The sequence below is a fragment of the Ochlerotatus camptorhynchus genome, unplaced genomic scaffold (assembly GCF_037179485.1).
Source record: "Ochlerotatus camptorhynchus isolate MF236.1 unplaced genomic scaffold, CSIRO-AGI_Acam_v1.1 ptg000993l, whole genome shotgun sequence".
Lineage (NCBI taxonomy): Eukaryota > Metazoa > Arthropoda > Insecta > Diptera > Culicidae > Ochlerotatus > Ochlerotatus camptorhynchus.
This window is the reverse complement of record NW_027041424.1, coordinates 41844-60582: the sequence shown is the minus strand read 5'-3', so window position 1 is coordinate 60582 and position 18739 is coordinate 41844. Positions and strand designations below refer to the sequence as shown.

General features: G+C 38.1%; 1 protein-coding gene across 1 annotated transcript in view; it reads right to left on the bottom strand.

Annotated features, from left to right (window-relative positions):
* The window catches only part of LOC135715717 (myb-like protein I), a gene marked incomplete at its 3' end in the record, with an annotated part of 49611 nt that overhangs the window by 10408 nt on the left and 20464 nt on the right, over positions 1–18739 (bottom strand). The window contains exon 3 of the mRNA XM_065238844.1: positions 10253–10422. Within this exon, the coding sequence (XP_065094916.1) occupies positions 10253–10422 (170 nt within the window). The remainder of the gene's footprint in view (positions 1–10252; positions 10423–18739) is intronic.

Below are 18739 nucleotides of genomic sequence, written 5' to 3'. Positions count from 1 at the left end.
ATGTTGTTTTGAAATATAAATACCTTTTACAGTCATATGGGTTTATGTGTTCTAATATATTTGTTACAAGACCGTCTAGCTCAAATATTCTAGACCATGTTATATGTAAAATGGCCGATGCTCATCGTCTAAGTAATCACACTATCTTTAGCGATTTAAGTGATCATTGCATGATTTTATCTGAGTTCAAATTGCAGGTTGGCACCAATCGGGTAGAGTTATCAAAACAAATAATTAATCACGATAAATTACAAATAGGGTTCAAAAGATACATTGACGGCGTTGGACCTGTACAAGATGTAAACACATGTTTTCAAAATATGTTATCAAACTACAACGTAATATTGAATGATTGCACCAAAACAGTTACAAAATATGTTAACGTTAAAGGTACACAATGCCCGTGGATGAGCCTTGATTTATGGACGTTTATTAAAATTAAAAACAATTATCCGAAAAAATCTCGTCGTGATCCTAACAACACTCGTTGTGCGGAACTATTAAAACATGTTTCGAAAAAACTGGATTTAGCTAAGAAAAAAGCAAAAAAACTTACTTTGAAAGGCTGTTGAACAATACGTCACACTCAAAATTATGGAAAAATATCAACACAATAATGGGCAAATCGCAGAACAATAAAAATCTGTCCTTGGTAATTAATGGCAATTGTATAACTGATAGTAAGTTAATCAGCGATGCATTTAACGAACACTTTTCGACAGTTGGCTCAAAATTAGCAGAAAACATCACTCCGACGGGTTCAAACCCATTGCGACATATATAACCAATTGCAAACTCAATTTTTCTACAACCCGCATCCGCAAATGAGGTTGTCTTACTAATCAATGACTTAAAAACTAATAAAAGTCCTGGTCCTGATCATATCCCAGCAAAGATAATTAAAAATAATGTTGTATCGCTTTCCCGTATTTTGTCTGATTCATTCAATTTAATGATTCAAAGTGATATCTACCCAGATTGTCTTAAAACTGTCAAAGTTATCCCAATATTGAAGTCAGGTGATTCTACAAAACCCGATAATTATCGGACTATATCGATCCTCTCAGTTTTCAATAAAATATTCGAAAAATTATTGATTAATCGCATAGTTCGTTTCTTAGACAATCATAGAGTACTTTATGGTATGCAATATGGATTTCGCAACGGAAGCAGCACTACCGTCGCTATAACTGAACTTGTTGATCATATACTGGAGGAAACAGATTCCAAGAGATATGTAGGGGCTTTATTCTTAGATTTAAAAAGGCGTTCGACACTCTGAATCACGACATTTTACTGCGTAAGTTAGATTGTTATGGGATCAGAGGAGTGGCAAATGACATAGTTCGAAGCTACTTAAAAGGTAGAACTCAATTTGTTTCGTATGACGGAGAAATAAGTTTGCTGAGACAAATAAGTACAGGAGTTCCCCAAGGGAGCAATATTGGGCCCTTACTATTTCTCATTTACATTAACGACATTAGTAAAACTTGCCTTGCTGGTACTCCGAGGTTGTTTGCAGATGACACAGCCTTATTTTATCCGAATGTCGATCCAAAAGCGATAATTTCAAGCATGAATGAAGACTTACAAATTCTCCAGGAATATTTTTGCGATAATCTGCTCTCACTAAATTTACAAAAAACTAAATACATGATCTTCCGACCACCAAGAAAAATCCTTCCAATTGTTCGTAATTTAGTAATGGGTGTTAACGTCATACAGAAAGTTGAGTCATTTAAATATCTAGGTATTCAGCTAGATTGTACATTGTCTTGGGATCTGCATATCAAGGAAGTAGCGAGAAAAGTTTCATCCATGTGTGGAGTTTTGAAAAGGGTTAGTTGTTTCATTCTTCGAAAAATTCTGCTTATGTTCTACTACGCTCACATTCACTGACAGCTGAACAATTTGATTATTGTATGGATCAGAGCCTGTAAATCAAAGCTCAAAAGACTGCAAGTATTACAAAATCGATGTATTAAAATAATCTATAACCTACCCTTCCTGTTTCCATCTGTCCGGTTGTACACAGATTTTCCACATAAAGTATTGCCTATACAAGGCATGTGTGAAGAACAAACATTGCTCTTGATTCATAATATGCAACATAATCCAGCAAGTATCCACAATTTAACTTTAAATGTGACGCCACGATTACACAACACCAGGCAAATTAATCATCTCTCTCGGTCTCGTGCGTATACAAACTTTGGTCAGAAACGGTTTACTTTTATAGGTCCAGCCAAATTTAACAACCTACCCAGAGATATACAGATGATAACAAATCGTTCATCATTTAAATCTAACATTAAAAGTTATTTACAATCGCAAATACCACAACTATTAATTTAAGCTTAATTATATTTTCTTTCTTTTTATTATTATATTTTAACCGTCATCAAACATTTAAGTATTAATTATTTGTCCATCTTTCCTAAGTATGAATATTGATATTAATTTTGTAATGTTTTAAATACATGCGCTTCTTTAAAAGGATACTTTATCCACTAGAAGCGCATAAATTGTTTTGTTCGCAGTAGTATCTCCTTATTGTAGAATTGTAAATCAAAATATGCTCAGCCATTTAATATGTAGTGTTTTGTATTTATGATGTTGCCTATGGCTGAGTTTTTGAGTGTCCACTACCAGGGGACTCAACATTGAGCTTTTTGGTGTGGGGGAGAGTGGAGGGTACTCAAAAAAAAATGTTATCGCAGTGCTTATTATTTGTATCCATCATTTGGTTTAAGGGTCCAAATTTGGCATAATTCGTACGATGATGATTTGTAGCAAATATATTTCTATTTCGTAAATGCCTAGATGGTGTATATAAATTTAAGCATGACAATAGTTCTATTCAATCAATGCGATGTGATACGATATCGTTTACGAAAGAAATCATTCACGACGCTCTTTTAATGTTTGGATATTTATGAGCATACACCGAGCTGTTGTAATTTTCGTCTAGCCCGTGGTTTATCCACTCAGGGTCGGCTGGCTTGCTCGAGGAGGACTCAGAAACAAAGCGGACAAAGGCACAATAAAGCAGATCAAAGACAAGTCATCCTTAGGCTCGGAAAATAGAAATAAAGTTACAAATATAAATTTCACTTAAACATTCTTAAATTTTATTCCAACAAGATACATAGGTTGAAGGGTGAGCTCGTTGCGGCCGTTGCTGCATCCGATGGGGCCCTTTGGTCCGTTGCATGCGAGCAGGAGGAGGAAGGGAAAACTCATACCTTTGTTGAATGCAGGTTAGATGCCAAAAACGTGGTCTCCGGGCAGTTCCTGGTTACCGCCTGTGACTACGCCCGATGCTTCTTCTGTCCGGGGTGATCTTGAGAGGGTTCGTCGTGTGCCCGCCGACGGGAAGTGAACTCATAAGTCAGGAGCCCAATAAGCGGGGGCGGACCCACCCACTATATCATCAGGCGGACAAAAATAAGAAAATTTACTTTTTCTTACTCAGATTCTGAAATACTCCATCCATAGTAAACACTTTGACTAAGAAGTTCCCAAAATTTTAGGTGTCTACGATTTTTAGTTTCAAATATATTCAACTTGAAAGCTGAAAAAATGCTGAAATCATAAACTGTTTTGCTTTAAAACAAGCCAACATTAAAATATCATTTTATAATGCATTTAACAGTTATTCATATGTTTTTACATACCATTAGAAATCTTATGAAGAGAACTTTCAATGAAAATGCAATATAATATGATAGAATAATATTGAAATATAATAAAAATTAAAAAAATGATTAAAATAACAAGAAACACATCAAAATTTATTTTTTGTTGGTTAGCCATTTTTTATTCCCAAACATTCCCAGGTAATTTTATGCTCCATGATAGAGTTTTATGTGTATTTTATTGAGTTCAGAAAAAAAAATCTTGCGCAAATTTGCGCTATTTGGAAATAGAGCGTTTTCAAAAATGTGATTAGATTAGCTGATTTTCGTGTAATAACATTATTTTCGCGTTACATATTCTCGTCAGTCTAAGCAGCGGGCATGCTTCTTTTTACACTGTCTCGTTCTCATGCACACAACTGTAGACCTTGTTTGTTTACATTCTTTTGCTGCCTGCTGATTTATGTATTCAAATCGACTTAATTGTCCAAAATTGTCTATAATCATTTTTACAACGCTCGAAACTTTCCAGGTGAGTGTGACAATTATTGGCAGCTTCTTTTTCTTCGGCAGCCTTTCCATTTGATTTAAGTGTTAAGTGGTTGTCCTATTATCGGCACCTCTAAATTAGCTGCATTATGTAAAAATCTGGCATGACAAATTTGTTCAGACATCAAAATCAGTTTGTAGCTGATTAACCAAGGAATCGTTTGAATACATCTAACAAGATGTTCTGATGTGCAATTACCGCTTGAAAATTGGTTGCCGAGAAAAGTCGTACATGCCGAAGTCAGCATTTACCCTATTTTAAATTTTCACGATGAAACTGTTTTGTTATATTGAAATATGTTGTTGAACAACATACTTAATTTAATTTTTGATGTAAAAAGCAAAACAACATGACGTATTAAGAATGTATTGTGATGGTGCTTATATGATCATTTATATGTATAACTGTTATTTGTGGGCTTTATTATATATCAAAGGTAGAATAAAGCATCTGCTACCCACTATTCCTACTTATCGTTCTCATTGCGTTCAGAAACGTATATAAATTGTTATGGGCCGTTTCTAGTTTCATTGAAGACGGTTAAACACAAGTGTGCACATGGATAATAAAACTATTATTTCACTTTTTGACGTAAAGCTAACGCATAGCGAAAACGTTCAAAAAGCCTTCAAGTATATTTGTGAAAAATATTATATCCACGTGGAAAAGCAAACACGACTGCAGGATAAAATTTACAAACTTGTCAGTAAATACAAGGAGAAGTGGAGACAATCTCAACGAAAAAAAGAGATATTTGATTCAGATCATCGCAGTTGGCTCGAATCTAGTTTTGCCATCAAGGAATTCATCGAAGAGGAGCAGAACGTTCATTCAACATCAAAACGAGAGAGACATTCAAAGCAGTTTGATGAGCTGAGTGAAAGAAGCAAGCGTCGTCTCGTCGACAACGAGGAAGTAAATCCAAAGGTGGACAGCATCGAGAAGGCCTTATTTAGCGCGACGGACTGCCTATAAAGGACGGGACTTTAATCTGGTTAAGGTCATTGGACACCTTATTATAAACCAAGAACATTATAAGAAAATATTAACTGCGCGTATATGAACGTGGAATGATGTCACCTGAAGAAGCATTTAGTATGTTCATTGAAGCTGGCTTAAGCAAAAGTCAATACGAAGTAATACATCGAGAGGCACCATCAAGATTTCCACCATACAATGTTATCGGGACATTTAAAAAAGTATGTGCCCCTCCAACTCAATCCATTGAGGAAACCGCGTCCAAAATAAAGGTGAAACTACAGGTTCTGTTGGAGCATACAGTCCAACGAATCATCAAAGTTATTGAGAGGGAACTCGACGAGTTTATGACATCAAATAACCTGGAATATGCAGAATTGATTCTATTGAGCAGTTGGGGCATGGATGTTTCAACCGGTTATTCCCAGTATCATCAAACACTGTCAGACGAATGTCAAGATGATTCTGATGTATTCTCATCAACACTCTCTCCAATGTATTATGTATATGTATATGTATATGTGGCGAATAATCCGAACAAAATTATGTGGTTTAACCGCATGCCTCAAAGCATTCGGTTTTGTAGACCATAAATCCTGCAATTCGTAAAAGAGAGTAGAGAGATAAATCTTGCTACAAAACAAGACGTGGAGAAAGAAATGCAAGAACTAATACCAGTGAAATTTGATCTATTAAACGGAAACACAATTTTAGTTGCCTTTAAATTTGCACTAAGTATGATTGACGGTAAAGTGTTAACATATTTTTGTCGTAGTTCATCAATGCAGAACTGTCCAATTTGTGGGGCAACTCCAAACGTAATGAACAACAAAGACAAATTAGAGGAAGGATTTATATCCGAAGTAGATACCCTAGCTTATGGCATATCTTCACTTCATGCATGGATTCGCTTCTTTGAATGTCTGCTGCATATTTCGTATCGTAGGGATATAAAGCAATGGAAAGTTGTAGCACGCCGAAAATCGTTCAGAGACGATTGGCGTTCTACTACTAAAAATGTTCAAACTCCACAAAGAAACACCCAGGGACTACCGTTCCGCACTCGATTTAATAAAACGAGCGATTTAAGCGCCACCTCTAATGAGGACCGCCCGCCAATGTGTGTTTGCCCGGTTTGAGACCTAACCTCAGGTAGGTTCAGTTCGTTCCTTGAAAAGGATCGGAAACGGTCCGGCTGTCCCCAAATTCACTCTCATTAGTCAGACTCACTGCACTCGAACGACCATAATTCCTAACTTTACCCTCACCGAACGGTTAGCAAAGCTTTCCTTCAAAGCTTTATTTTATCATCATCGCAGTTCCCATCATTTACACCAGAGGCGACTCCGTCGCGAAAGAGTGATTTGCCCTTCACACTAAAATTAACAAAAATAGTCGATTCAAATTGTGAACTATAAGCGCACGGAACGAAATCTTTCAGGATGCTAATCACCATGATACAAACAGCGGGAGAGGGAGGGTACTAACTTTATATTAATCAAATAATTCAAAAAAAAAAATCATTTTAATTCACAATAATTTCAACATATATTTGGTTTCTATTCTAATCGTTCCTATCTTATCTGTGCGTGTCTATACCTTCTCGGTCCGGACCATTCTCTATCGCCGAAACAAAAGTGCTTGCAAACTATAGCCCGCAGGCGAGTAGATGACGCCGATATTGATCTAGGCGTTCATTCAAGACGACGCTACTCAGTCGTCGGTCTCATGTGCACACGGACAATATAAAAAAGAGCTCTTTGTACTTACAGGCCTGTTGTCGTACTTCTTACTGCTGCGCGCATTGCCTGCTGCTAGGGCTTTCCCAAGCCACCTAGCAAGGGCGAAAATTATCCCGGGAGAATGCTGTTTGTTGAACTCGTTCGGTTTGGGCGCGATGGTGACGGCGCGGCCCCTTCTGACCGAAATGACGATTGGCCAGGGTCTTTGCGCAAAGGAGAACCCGACGGAAGAATGTGGCGACGGTTGGTGGAATAGTTTCCTAAACTGGAGATAGAAAGCCGTCGAACGGCTGTTCGACTACAATTAAGACACGCACATTTTCCTACACGCACAGAATTTGTTACCTTTCTTCTTTCACACAACTGTAACTTTCCTAGCTACGAAAAAGGTATCTTACTGATTTTTGGCTATCAGTCTAACTGAAAAGAATCACGGTAAATTAGCACTTGAACGATTCTATAATTTTCAAACTGTCCCTACTTCGAACACCGTGGTTACAGGCAAGGCCACACTTCCGAAACTAAATCGAGTTTCCAGGCAAATGGACGAGAAAGTCTCGAGTCCTCAGATAAATACCTTTAGAGAATTTAATTACAGGAAATGCGTCACACCCGAACGCTTTTGGCAAAGTGGTCGATTATGGTTCGTCAGATTGAAATGCATCTCACTCTTACAAGTTTCATCATATCTCGCCTTCCCACTTTCCCATCAAATCCAAGGACACGAAATGAAAATGACCTCCTTGACCTCGCGAGTCGCATGCGTAACGTCATGTCCCAGGTGTTGCCTATTTAAAGGTGCAGTTTGTTCGACAAATTTTCTAGCAGTCATGTTAATAATTCAAATGATGATTTACTGTTTTAAAGTTTTATTGCAAATTATTTATTTAAAGGCTATCCTTATTTCCTAATAATTCAGTTTAAATAATAAACTATATACAAACAAGAAAAGTAACGTACGCTTCACGTACCTGTTACAAAGTTTTACAGCCATGTAAAGAACAGTATCTGCAAAGAAAAAAACAAGTAACGGCACAGCTTTATGAAAAATTTGGAGTTAGAGTTGATCAACCAAGATCGGGAGGACCAGGTACGAGCACTACAGGTAACGTTTGTCAACGAGGATTCGCAAATCCTCATCTTTTAAGCAGCGTTTTAAATATCGACGAAGAATTAATTGTGAGGTTTCGAAACATTTTAATTACTATCAACAGTCAGCAACCAATTAATCCAGAAAAAATGATGCCTATTGCAAAGACACATACCGACTTTATCTTTCTTTATATGATTGTACATAAAGTACTTGCTCATGCTGGAGAAATAACCATTCATTCGCCAGCTCCTCTTGGAATATTAGCAGAAGAAGCCGCAGAAAGTCAGCATAAACAGCTGAAAAAATATCGAACTAACCATGCTAGAAAACGATCCAGAGTCGAAAATTTACATGATGTCTTCATTCGGGCAATGAATTAATCAGATCCATTCATTAGTACCATTTGAATGGAGAAAAGAAGACAATAAAAAAAAAGCATTGAGCTATCCCGATATTGTCAATAACATTATGACATTCGAAGATTCTGAAAACTGCTAAACAGTCGGTGATGACAACTGCAATGCATTGGAAGAACTTATGGAAGCTGTCGACGAAGTTGAAGAAGATTTTGCTAGGGATGATAGCAGTGCCGAATAATAAAAATATGCGATATCGAGAAAACAATAAAAAAAAATGGAAATAAAATTTATACCGTTTCTCCCAGTTATTTTTTTATTATAGTCACTTAAACACTCTTGGGTCATTCGTGACTTGTCCGGAGTGAGATTTGAACTCGTAACTTTGGCGTGAGAGGTACGGATGTTAACCACTACGCCGGAGTCGTACCCGTAAAAGTTAATTTTAATCCCCCCAGTTTTCACTCATTCTGTTACCTATCTTATAACTGAAATAAACTAAGAAGAATGAATATAATCATTCTTTGAAATGGAAGCTATGTTGTAAAATTCACAATATGTTGTCCGTAAGGAAATGTTGCAGAAAAGTCTTTAAAATATTATCAATAAAGATCAATAAAAAACTAAGCCCTTATCAAAACTTGTTCGTGAATCATCAAAATGTGTTCCTCGTCCCTTAGTTAATAATTACAACCATTCAACATCTTACATTGAAGCAAAAATGCTTCCACGTCGCGTGTGATCCAACGAAGTAGCGGTTGGGGCTCGTTGACCACCAGCACCGTAGGGTTTTGAGCAGGGGCTTACTTGTGGTCCGTCCTGGAATGATGTCCAACAGTAACCCTCCGGGTGACGTTCCAGGGGGAATTCCGTGGATATTCTCCACACTAATCACCGAAGAGGGGTTCGAACACGCCGGACTTGCAGCGAATGATCTGGACTCGCCGAGGTTGACGCCCCCGATCGGTTCAGTCACACGATCGTAGTCTTCCACGCTGTATCCTCCAGGCTAGGGGCCGTAATAGTACCCCGGTATCACACTTCACTGACTTCGTGGTTACTTCACCAAGGTTGACTCGTGACCTTCAACCAACCACTGTCACTTGAACATCCGATAGCTGATATAGTGTTTTTTTGCGCACTTCTGCTCGTTTCGACGGACCAAGCTCAACTGTCTCGATCTCTACAATTCATCTCCTCTCAACCTCCTAGATGCTCCACTCCTCGTCCTTTCATCTCCCTCCTTCTCCATCTCCTTTGACATATCTCCGGAACTACCAAGACGCATTGTTTGCCATGGTGAGATGTGAGATGTCTCAACAATTATGTATTCCGATGAAGCAGCATTCAAGAGTTTTTAGTACTGTTTGTAGGGTAAATGGATTAGTGCGGTCTTTGCCGCCTTTTTTATCGTTTACAGTAATAGCAATCTAATAAACCGTACACCACTTTTATTAAGTGTGTTTACGAGATTGTTTTTTTTTATCTTTTGTTTTTGGTTCTTATTTTGTCTACATGCAAAGACTTACATGATTAAGAAAAGAGTGCTGGGTGACTAGTTATATGGTTTTTTTTTTAATTTAGTGTTAGGTATTTCATTATGTGTTGTGTAGCCGGTTCTTCAGGTTATGACCACGGGAGTCCAGCAATGTATATAAATTATGTCTTCTAAGGACTTCGGGGTGTTTTTAAAAAGAACTACTGCTCAGGTCTACGACTAAAACTGGAATGATTTTTATTGCGTCAATTTGAATTTACTTTGAAATACAAAAGAGCTTCAATTCCTGCAAAAATGCTTACATCTAATTATTATCTATGTACTGTCTACTCCTGCTACCATGCGGTGTCTTGTTGCATCGATGTTGCTGTTGCCATGTGGTGATCGTCGTCGTCACTGTAGCTGCTGCTGAGTTGGCGTTCTTGGTGATATGCTGGTGCATGCTTTCGTGGTCATCGGGGTGCCGATGGGCTGAAGCATGTTACTGATGATGTTGCTATTGTTGTTGTTGTTGTTGTTGTTGTTGTCGACGTCCCCATTCGTACTACGCTGAGACGTTGAGTTTGCCTGGAGATGATGGCCGCGCAATTGAATTCAATGCTAAGGCCACTTGCTGTTGGTTTCGTTGAATTGAGTCCAACCGATGGGTGATGTCTTCTGATGTTGGGATGGTTGCTGATGGGTGGTCCATAACTACACCCTCCTTAGAAAAAGAATCGTCCCGATTCGTATTTGGATGTAATCTGGTGGGGTCTTGGGTAGTTTTTGACTTATTTTTCCAAATCAGGTAGATCGAAACTGCTATTCCAATTAGTATGCTGAAACTAGATAATGTTATAGAGGTGGATGTGTGGAATCTTTGCGTTTTAGTGAACGATTCTAAACGATGCCTGTTTACGATGTTGAGCTTTTCGAAATCTGGTTCTGACTCTATGGTGTCTACTTGAATATTCAGGCCATCCAAGGGAATTATGTCGGGTAATTCGGTTTTTACGATCTCATCGTTTGAAAATTGTAGGCTGTTGATTTTCACTGTACAGTTATGATATTCAATTAGAAATGTGCCTGTCAGTGTTCGGTTTGTGATACCGCAGGTGGACCAGATGGTTCCATTGCTGATTTGTTTCAAAATTACGTAGTTGCTCATGATCGATTTGATTTCATGTGGTTGGCTTATTTCTTTAAATACGCAATTTCCTGATGAGCCTCTTAACAATCTAGAAAAACAGCCATCTTGGGTAGAATTTGACAAATTTTCAAGTCTGCAGACGTAGTACTTATGGATTTGTTGACAATTTCTGGTTATGAAGTACGTTTCCTCCTTGCTCAATATGATTCTGGTTGCGGGCAGCTTGATGATTCTATTTCCTACGATTAGTGGTTCCAAAAACAATATTTCGTATTTATGGGCTTTGAATAATGGTATCGTTACAACAAAAATAACCCTGCTCTGATTATAAAATGCTTCAAGTCCTAAAAATTGATAGGCTTGTTCTGGGTGAGTAATAGAGATGCCCTGATCTTCTAAGTGTTTTATTGCGAAGTGCAACTCGTCTGGTGAGAGGATGTTTTTTGAGATAATGTCAAGTCTTGCCAGTTGAATGGCTTCTGAAATTGTTTCTAAATGTGAATTAAGGATATCGATATAAAGATTGATTTTTATAATTTCTTCAATTATTTGAATGCTTTTGTTTCGTCCTAGCTCCGATCGTTGAACAATTATGTTTTTTCTTATAAGGTTGTGTTGACATTCTAAATCATTTAGGACTCTGTTTATCCGATTTTGTAGTTGGATATTAATTTTGGCCTGTTCGTTGTTTTCATTGACTAATATTTCATTATCGAGCTCTAGTTTTTTAATAGTGTCTGAAATTTGAATGAGGTCATTATTATCTAAATTTCCTGTGATTTGTTTGATAGCTGATCCTAAAATGTTAACAAGACCTCGTTTGCGTCTAACTGTGGGAAATAGGTCATGATACAAATTTTTCATGGTATTGTACTTAGATTCGAGCAAGTGAATGGTATCTGTGAAGTTTCCAATAGTTTTCAAACCATTCAAGGTAGCAGGTAGTTTTGCAAACATTAATTCGTAATTCTTAAAGTCTATTATGTGAAATATTTTATGATTTCCTATCTTTATGAAGCCTTCTCCCAATCTTAAGGTTAGGAGCCCTGGATTTTTATCTAGGCTTTTTATCTCTATGGATTGAGGTGTGGTGTTGGAAAGGGTGATAATTAGCAAAAATGTTATTATGGGGTTCATTTTCCAACACCTAAGGATAGTGGTTAATGATTAAGGAGTTGAAGGAGCGTCTTAGCTAGGTTAGCTTAAGTTCCCAGGGTATGTTCCAACCTAAAATTCAAAGAAAGGATTAGTGGGGTATAATTTGATGGAGAATGAGGTGTTGATGAGGCGTCTTGGTAAGGCTATTTTGAAGTCTTCCGATGCATCCCAAACCTAAAAAGATGAGAAGGTATTCAAAGTGTTTTTTATGTTACTTCATACGCGAAGTTAACGATTTTCAGAGTTGGTTGGAAATGCTAACATGAAGCTTTAGTGTGATGATTTATTAGCTAGAGAATGATCTGTAGAAGAGGGTAGGTGGATAGTTCCGTTAGAGTACGGCAGTATGAAAATTGAATAGAAGTTGAAAATGAGCGAAGGGCCATTAAAGCGACAGTTTTCAAGATGACGCACATTTTTGCCTAGCCCGTACGATGTACGCGGGGACTTGAAGTATGTCTCCATTCGAGGCGATCCCGGATATTTTCTACTAGTTCGACTAGCGCCCTAGTAGATTCCCTTTTCATTTCCCGCTTAATTGCGGCTCCTGCGGCTAATTCGAATAGACTATCGACTATTTTTAGTCGAGCGATTGTCTCTTCTTTCGAAGGGTTGAACGGGTTCCGGTTGTAGAGCCGATCTTTTATTTCTTGTAGCTGAATGAAGCAGAGCGTGAAGAGAATGTCTTCGCTCAATGCCTTACTCATATTGACAACGATCCGTAAAGGCATAGATGGTATGTAAACTATCACTTCCTAATTCTGTGTAATTTTGACTTATGCAATTTTCGATTATTGTTGTCAATGTATGTTCGATTGTTGTCAGTTACTACTTGTACTGGTTCAAATTGGATCCTAGTCTTTGATTTTACGCCTTGTACTTTGTTCAGGACGTTATCGCCAGGTTCCAATGCTGGAGGTTCCTCTTTATTTGCGTTGTGATAGAGATTTTGTTGATTTTGAGTCTTTGTAATTTGTAGAACAGTTTCATCATATAATTTGTTTCTGGATGCGATAATGGCGTCCATATTTAGAGGTCTTTCAGATCCTTCCTTCATTCCATAGAATACTTCACGAGGTCTTAATTTAGTGGCTGAATGTATGGCATTATTATACAGGGTGCATGCTATGAGAAATCTTTCTTTATTTGACAGAGATTCATATTTATGTCTGTTGGTTCTGAAAATTTCACTGATAGTGGAATGAAAGCGTTCCACAATCCCGTTCATTTGACTATGATTGGAGGGTGTGAAGTATTGTTCTACGTTAAGGTCATGCAGTAGTCCTCTAACTTCAATAGATTTTATCGCAGGTTCATTGTCCGAAACCATTAATTTTGGGGTTCCATATAATGCAAAATATTTAAGAAGCGCTTTACGAACATCGGAGATACAGCGTGATTTGATTGGGATAAGAGTCCCAAATCTAGACAGTTTATCCACTACTGAAAGAAATAAGTTTGGTTGATTGATGAATATGTCGACATGGATGATGTCTAATGGCTGTCTCGGGATTGGTGTTTCTGCAAATTTAGTTTTATAAGGATGTCTCTCGTACTTCTGTCTATTACATACTTTACATAGAATGACATGTTTACGAATCTTTTGCTTCATCTTCGGGAAGTAGAACCGTCTATATATCTCTTCTTTGTTCTCGCGGATGCCTCTATGAGAAGTTTCATGAGTATCCTCGATTATCAAATCTTGTTCGTTCTCGTCAGGGACATCAATAAGTATTTTCTGGGATATTTTTACTCGAAAAGTTCTACACCTACTAAAATAATTCTTATAGACCGTTTGTACGGATTGCATCATGCTCTCAGGGCACATTATGCAATTTTGCCTCTTGAGATCCATACATTCTCTGAAAATTCTAATTAATGCGGGGACCCCGAAGTGGAATTTGGTAATAGTCCTACGATGCATTTTTGGAAAGATTGTTTCAAAAGTTTCCGAATCATTTTCTCCAATTTTCAAGATAATTTGATTATGAAAGAAATTAATTGGTTCTTCGGTGAATTCTATAAGATCTGAAGAGTCTGAATCTGCGGAATGTACAGAGTCTTCATCCGTAGGGTCATCTTCGTTAATATTCATTTCATGAGTGATTCTAGAGAGAGCATCTGCCACCACGTTTTGCTTCCCTGGTCGATGTTTGATTTCAAAATCAAACTCGAGAAGTTTTAATCTCCACTTCACTAGTCTGGTGTTTGGTGACCTTAGGTTTAGTGCATAGGTAAGTGGTTGATGGTCTGTAAATAGGGTAAATTTCCTTCCGAACAAATATGGTCGAAAGTATTGTGTCGCCCATACTATAGCCAAAAGTTCTTTCTGTATGGCGGAGTAACCTTCTTCAGTCTTTGTCAATGTTCGGGATGCAAACGCGACTGGTCTGTCCCTTCCTATACAGCCTTGCGATAAAACTGCTCCGAGAGCAAAATTGCTTGCATCAGTAGTGAGGACGAATGGTTGATTGAAGTCAGGGTATTGCAATACATCACTTTGTGTAAGCAATTCTTTGCATTTCTCGAAGGTTTCCACAAATAAAGGCGTGTGTTCAATTACTTCACCTTTACGTAATTGAGCTGTAAGTGGCTTGGTAATTTTCGCAAAGTCGCGAATAAACCGCCGATAGTACCCGAGAATTCCAAGAAATCCTTTAAGTTGTTTTTGGTTTCTTGGTAAAGGCCAATTTTTGATACCTTCGATTTTATTGGGGTTTGGTTTGACTCCCTGATCGGTGACAATATGACCTAGGAAAGCTACTTCTTTTCTAAGGAATTCACATTTGTCTAACTGTAATTTTAAATTTACTTTTTCAAGGGCTTTTAATATTTTTTCCAAATTTTCCAAATGTTCCTGCAGAGAGGTAGAGAAAACGATAATATCATCCATATAAATGAGACAACATTTTCCAATATATTCTCTGAGTACATGATCCATAACGCGCTGGAAAGTAGCCGGTGCGTTTTTTAGACCAAATGGCATACGCAAATACTCGTATAAGCCATGATCTACTTGAAATGCAGTTTTTGGTACATCACTGGGATCCACCTCGATTTGATGGAAACCTGAGGCCAAATCGAGCGTGCTAAAATATTGGCATTTGCCCAGTTTATCCAGTATCTCTGTGATATTGGGTAAAGGGTATTTGTCGTCTATAGTTTTAGCATTGAGTTTCCTATAGTCAACTACTAAACGCCATTTCCGTTCGCCAGATGCATCTGCCTTTTTTGGTACGATCCATATGGGTGATACCCAAGGGGATGTGCTAGGTCTAATGATACCTTGGTCGAGCATTTTTGAAATCTGTTTTTGTACCTCATCTTTATGGACAAACGGATACCTGTAATTTTTAGTATAAGCAGGTAATTCGTCGCATGTTTTTATAGAATGTTTAACTACGTTGGTAAATGACAAATTATCACCGTCCGTGTAGAAAACATTGGGATACTTCCGAAGCAGTTTAAGTAATTTCAAGCGTTCCTCTGAGTTAAGGTGATCAGTTCGCACCTCTTTTCCGATATCTTGTGTTATTTTGGTAATTGTAGGGGGAACTTTTGATGGGAAATCTATTACTTCAAAATTATTTATTTCAGTGGTAATTTTTTCATAGTCTATAGTTTCTACAGAGGGTTCTTGATGTATATTGACAAAGAGTAGATTGGTTTTGTTTTGGTGAACGCTGTATAATCCAGACGGGACATACACTTTGGAAGTAATTTCTAAATCGTTTTCAAGAAAGAAGTCTCCTGAGTTAACAGACATTGGGATTTCTTGAATCATATGCATTGATTCATGAAAATTTAATTCAATTGTATCAGGAAATTTTTTTTTTAGTTGTATAGTTGTATTGTCCAGAACAAGCGTATTTGCTGATGCATCTATAATGCACCCTAATTTATTAAGAGTTTGAAATCCTATCAATCCATCGAAGAAATCATGGAACTTGAATAGGTGAAATTTCTGGCAAGGAATATTTTTAAAATATTTCGAAAACGGGTTGAAGAATGTATATTGCTCTATCTTGTGTGATCCATTTATGTTCTTCACTTTGTGTTGTGAGCCTAAACGTATAGATTGCAAGGGGACGAATTCAGGAGAAATATAATTTTGATTAGCTCCTGTATCGATAAGTAGTTTAAGGGGAGGTTTTGATTTAGAAAGGATTTCCAAATAAGGAAGGAAACTCAACCCATTTCTTGTTGCCCCACATCTGAAGGAAAATTTATTTCTTCCTCCTGATATTGGTTTTCGTTTTCGGTGAATTCCTCAGTGCCGACATCAACAGAATCAAGATATTCGTCATGCATATTAATTTGATTGCCTCTAACTTGTTTGAAATTTGAAGATGATGGTTTTTCCTGCTTTATAGCGGGGAACCGTGTTCCTGGTTGTAAGGTGTTTTGCATGTGTGGTGGGATTTCCCTGTTTTGATTAAACGGTGGTTTTAATGTAGGGAAAGAATTTGTCGAAAATTGGGGTCGATGCGTATAGAACGCATTTTTCATTGGCTGAGGTCTAGATAATACAGGTGGATTTTGTGGTCCAGCTGGTTGCAGATTATTGTGATACCATGCTCCATTTTGATTAGGAGGTGGTTGGAATCGAGGGAATCTAGAAGGTTCTGAATTTGATTTTTGACTAGCTTTTGTCCTTTTAGCAGCATTGTCTTGATCTAGGGCATGTTGGTATGCCGAAAATAAACTATCAGGTCTACTGGTTCTGGTAAGTGCAGATATCGGATCATGTAAACCGTCAATGAAAGCATTGGTCATCATACTTTCGTATGTTGCCATGACAGTTGTAGAACAGGGCTTGAGGTTATCGTCCAACATAACCTTAGCTCGAATATCTGCTAATAATCCGTCGCAGTTGTAGTAAAAATCTTCTACGCTAAGATAACCTTGCTTCAAGTAAGGTATCCTGCTCAAAATTGTGGATAGATCTCGTTTGTCACCAAATCTTTCCTTTAATGTGTGCTTTATGGCATCCCATTTGCACTCAGTATTGTTGCTGATTAAGGCTTCATTGGCCTTACCAGTGATTTTATCTCGGATAATTGATGTCCAGATAGGTAGCACAGTGCGCGTATCACCATCTGGTACAAATTTTATTGCACATTCTAATTTTTGGTCGACCGAGGCAAGCCAAGATGGCAAAGCCTTGATTTCACCATCGTATCCTGGGATCATTTTAATCACGTCAGGAATACGCGTTACATCAAAATTTTGTTGTGGGCGCTGCTCAACGCTTCGCGGGGTGTTTTGCAACGATTCGATTTGCCTTCTTTGCTGAAGCAGCATTTGCTCCAATTCTTCGATTTTGTCCATTAGTGTCTCGGACATTTTTCTTGTTAACATGCACTAAAAAAAAATATTCACTTCACTGACTGCTTATAAATAATTCACTTTGTTGCTAATTTATTTAGTTCACTAATTTATTTGTTGTTGGATTTATTATTTATTTTTTGTGTTGTTAAGGTTAGTTCGCGGCCTAACTGTGATATTTTAGTCTATTGGTTACCACGGGTGGGGCCGCCAGACTGTGCTATTAGTAGTGTTTAGAGGATGGTCAGAAGTAGTGAACCTATGCCGGGTTTCTATTTCTGAATTGGTTTTGAAGGATAGGAAATGGGTACTTACGATTTATTTTTGATCGATGTTCCTTCGATCTGGTTCTTTGTCCGATTTTCCCTCGGACTCCTGGTCAGGTGAATTGTAGTTAAAGTTGACTCTCAGCCGGTAAACCGCCGGTGTTCGTCAGTTCCAAAGTGCTGCTCGGTTCAATCCTTGCTCTCCGGTAATCCCCCGATGATTTCGGATTGATCACTTGCACTGCACTTCACTAAACATTAACTAAATCACTCCAGGACTACCGACTGCGCCAATTATGTCTTCTAAGGACTTCGGGGTGTTTTTAAAAAGAACTACTGCTCACGTCTACGACTAAAACTGGAATGATTTTTATTGCGTCAATTTGAATTTACTTTGAAATACAAAAGAGCTTCAATTCCTGCAAAAATGCTTACATCTAATTATTATCTATGTACTGTCTACTCCTGCTACCATGCGGTGTCTTGTTGCATCGATGTTGCTGTTGCCATGTGGTGATCGTCGTCGTCACTGTAGCTGCTGCTGAGTTGGCGTTCTTGGTGATATGCTGGTGCATGCTTTCGTGGTCATCGGGGTGCCGATGGGCTGAAGCATGTTACTGATGATGTTGCTATTGTTGTTGTTGTTGTTGTTGTTGTTGTCGACGTCCCCATTCGTACTACGCTGAGACGTTGAGTTTGCCTGGAGATGATGGCCGCGCAATTGAATTCAATGCTAAGGCCACTTGCTGTTGGTTTCGTTGAATTGAGTCCAACCGATGGGTGATGTCTTCTGATGTTGGGATGGTTGCTGATGGGTGGTCCATAACTTATATATGTTTTCAAGTCTGCCTTATATGTGTTTCAAATTTTTTTTTTCCTTTGGTTTGTTTTTTCCGTCGATCTTGTTTTCCGTGCTGAGCACCAATGCTACCGACGTGCCAGGAAGGCAGCTCCCACACCTGAACCCTACCTATCGACCCATCAACTCATGAACCGGGGACCA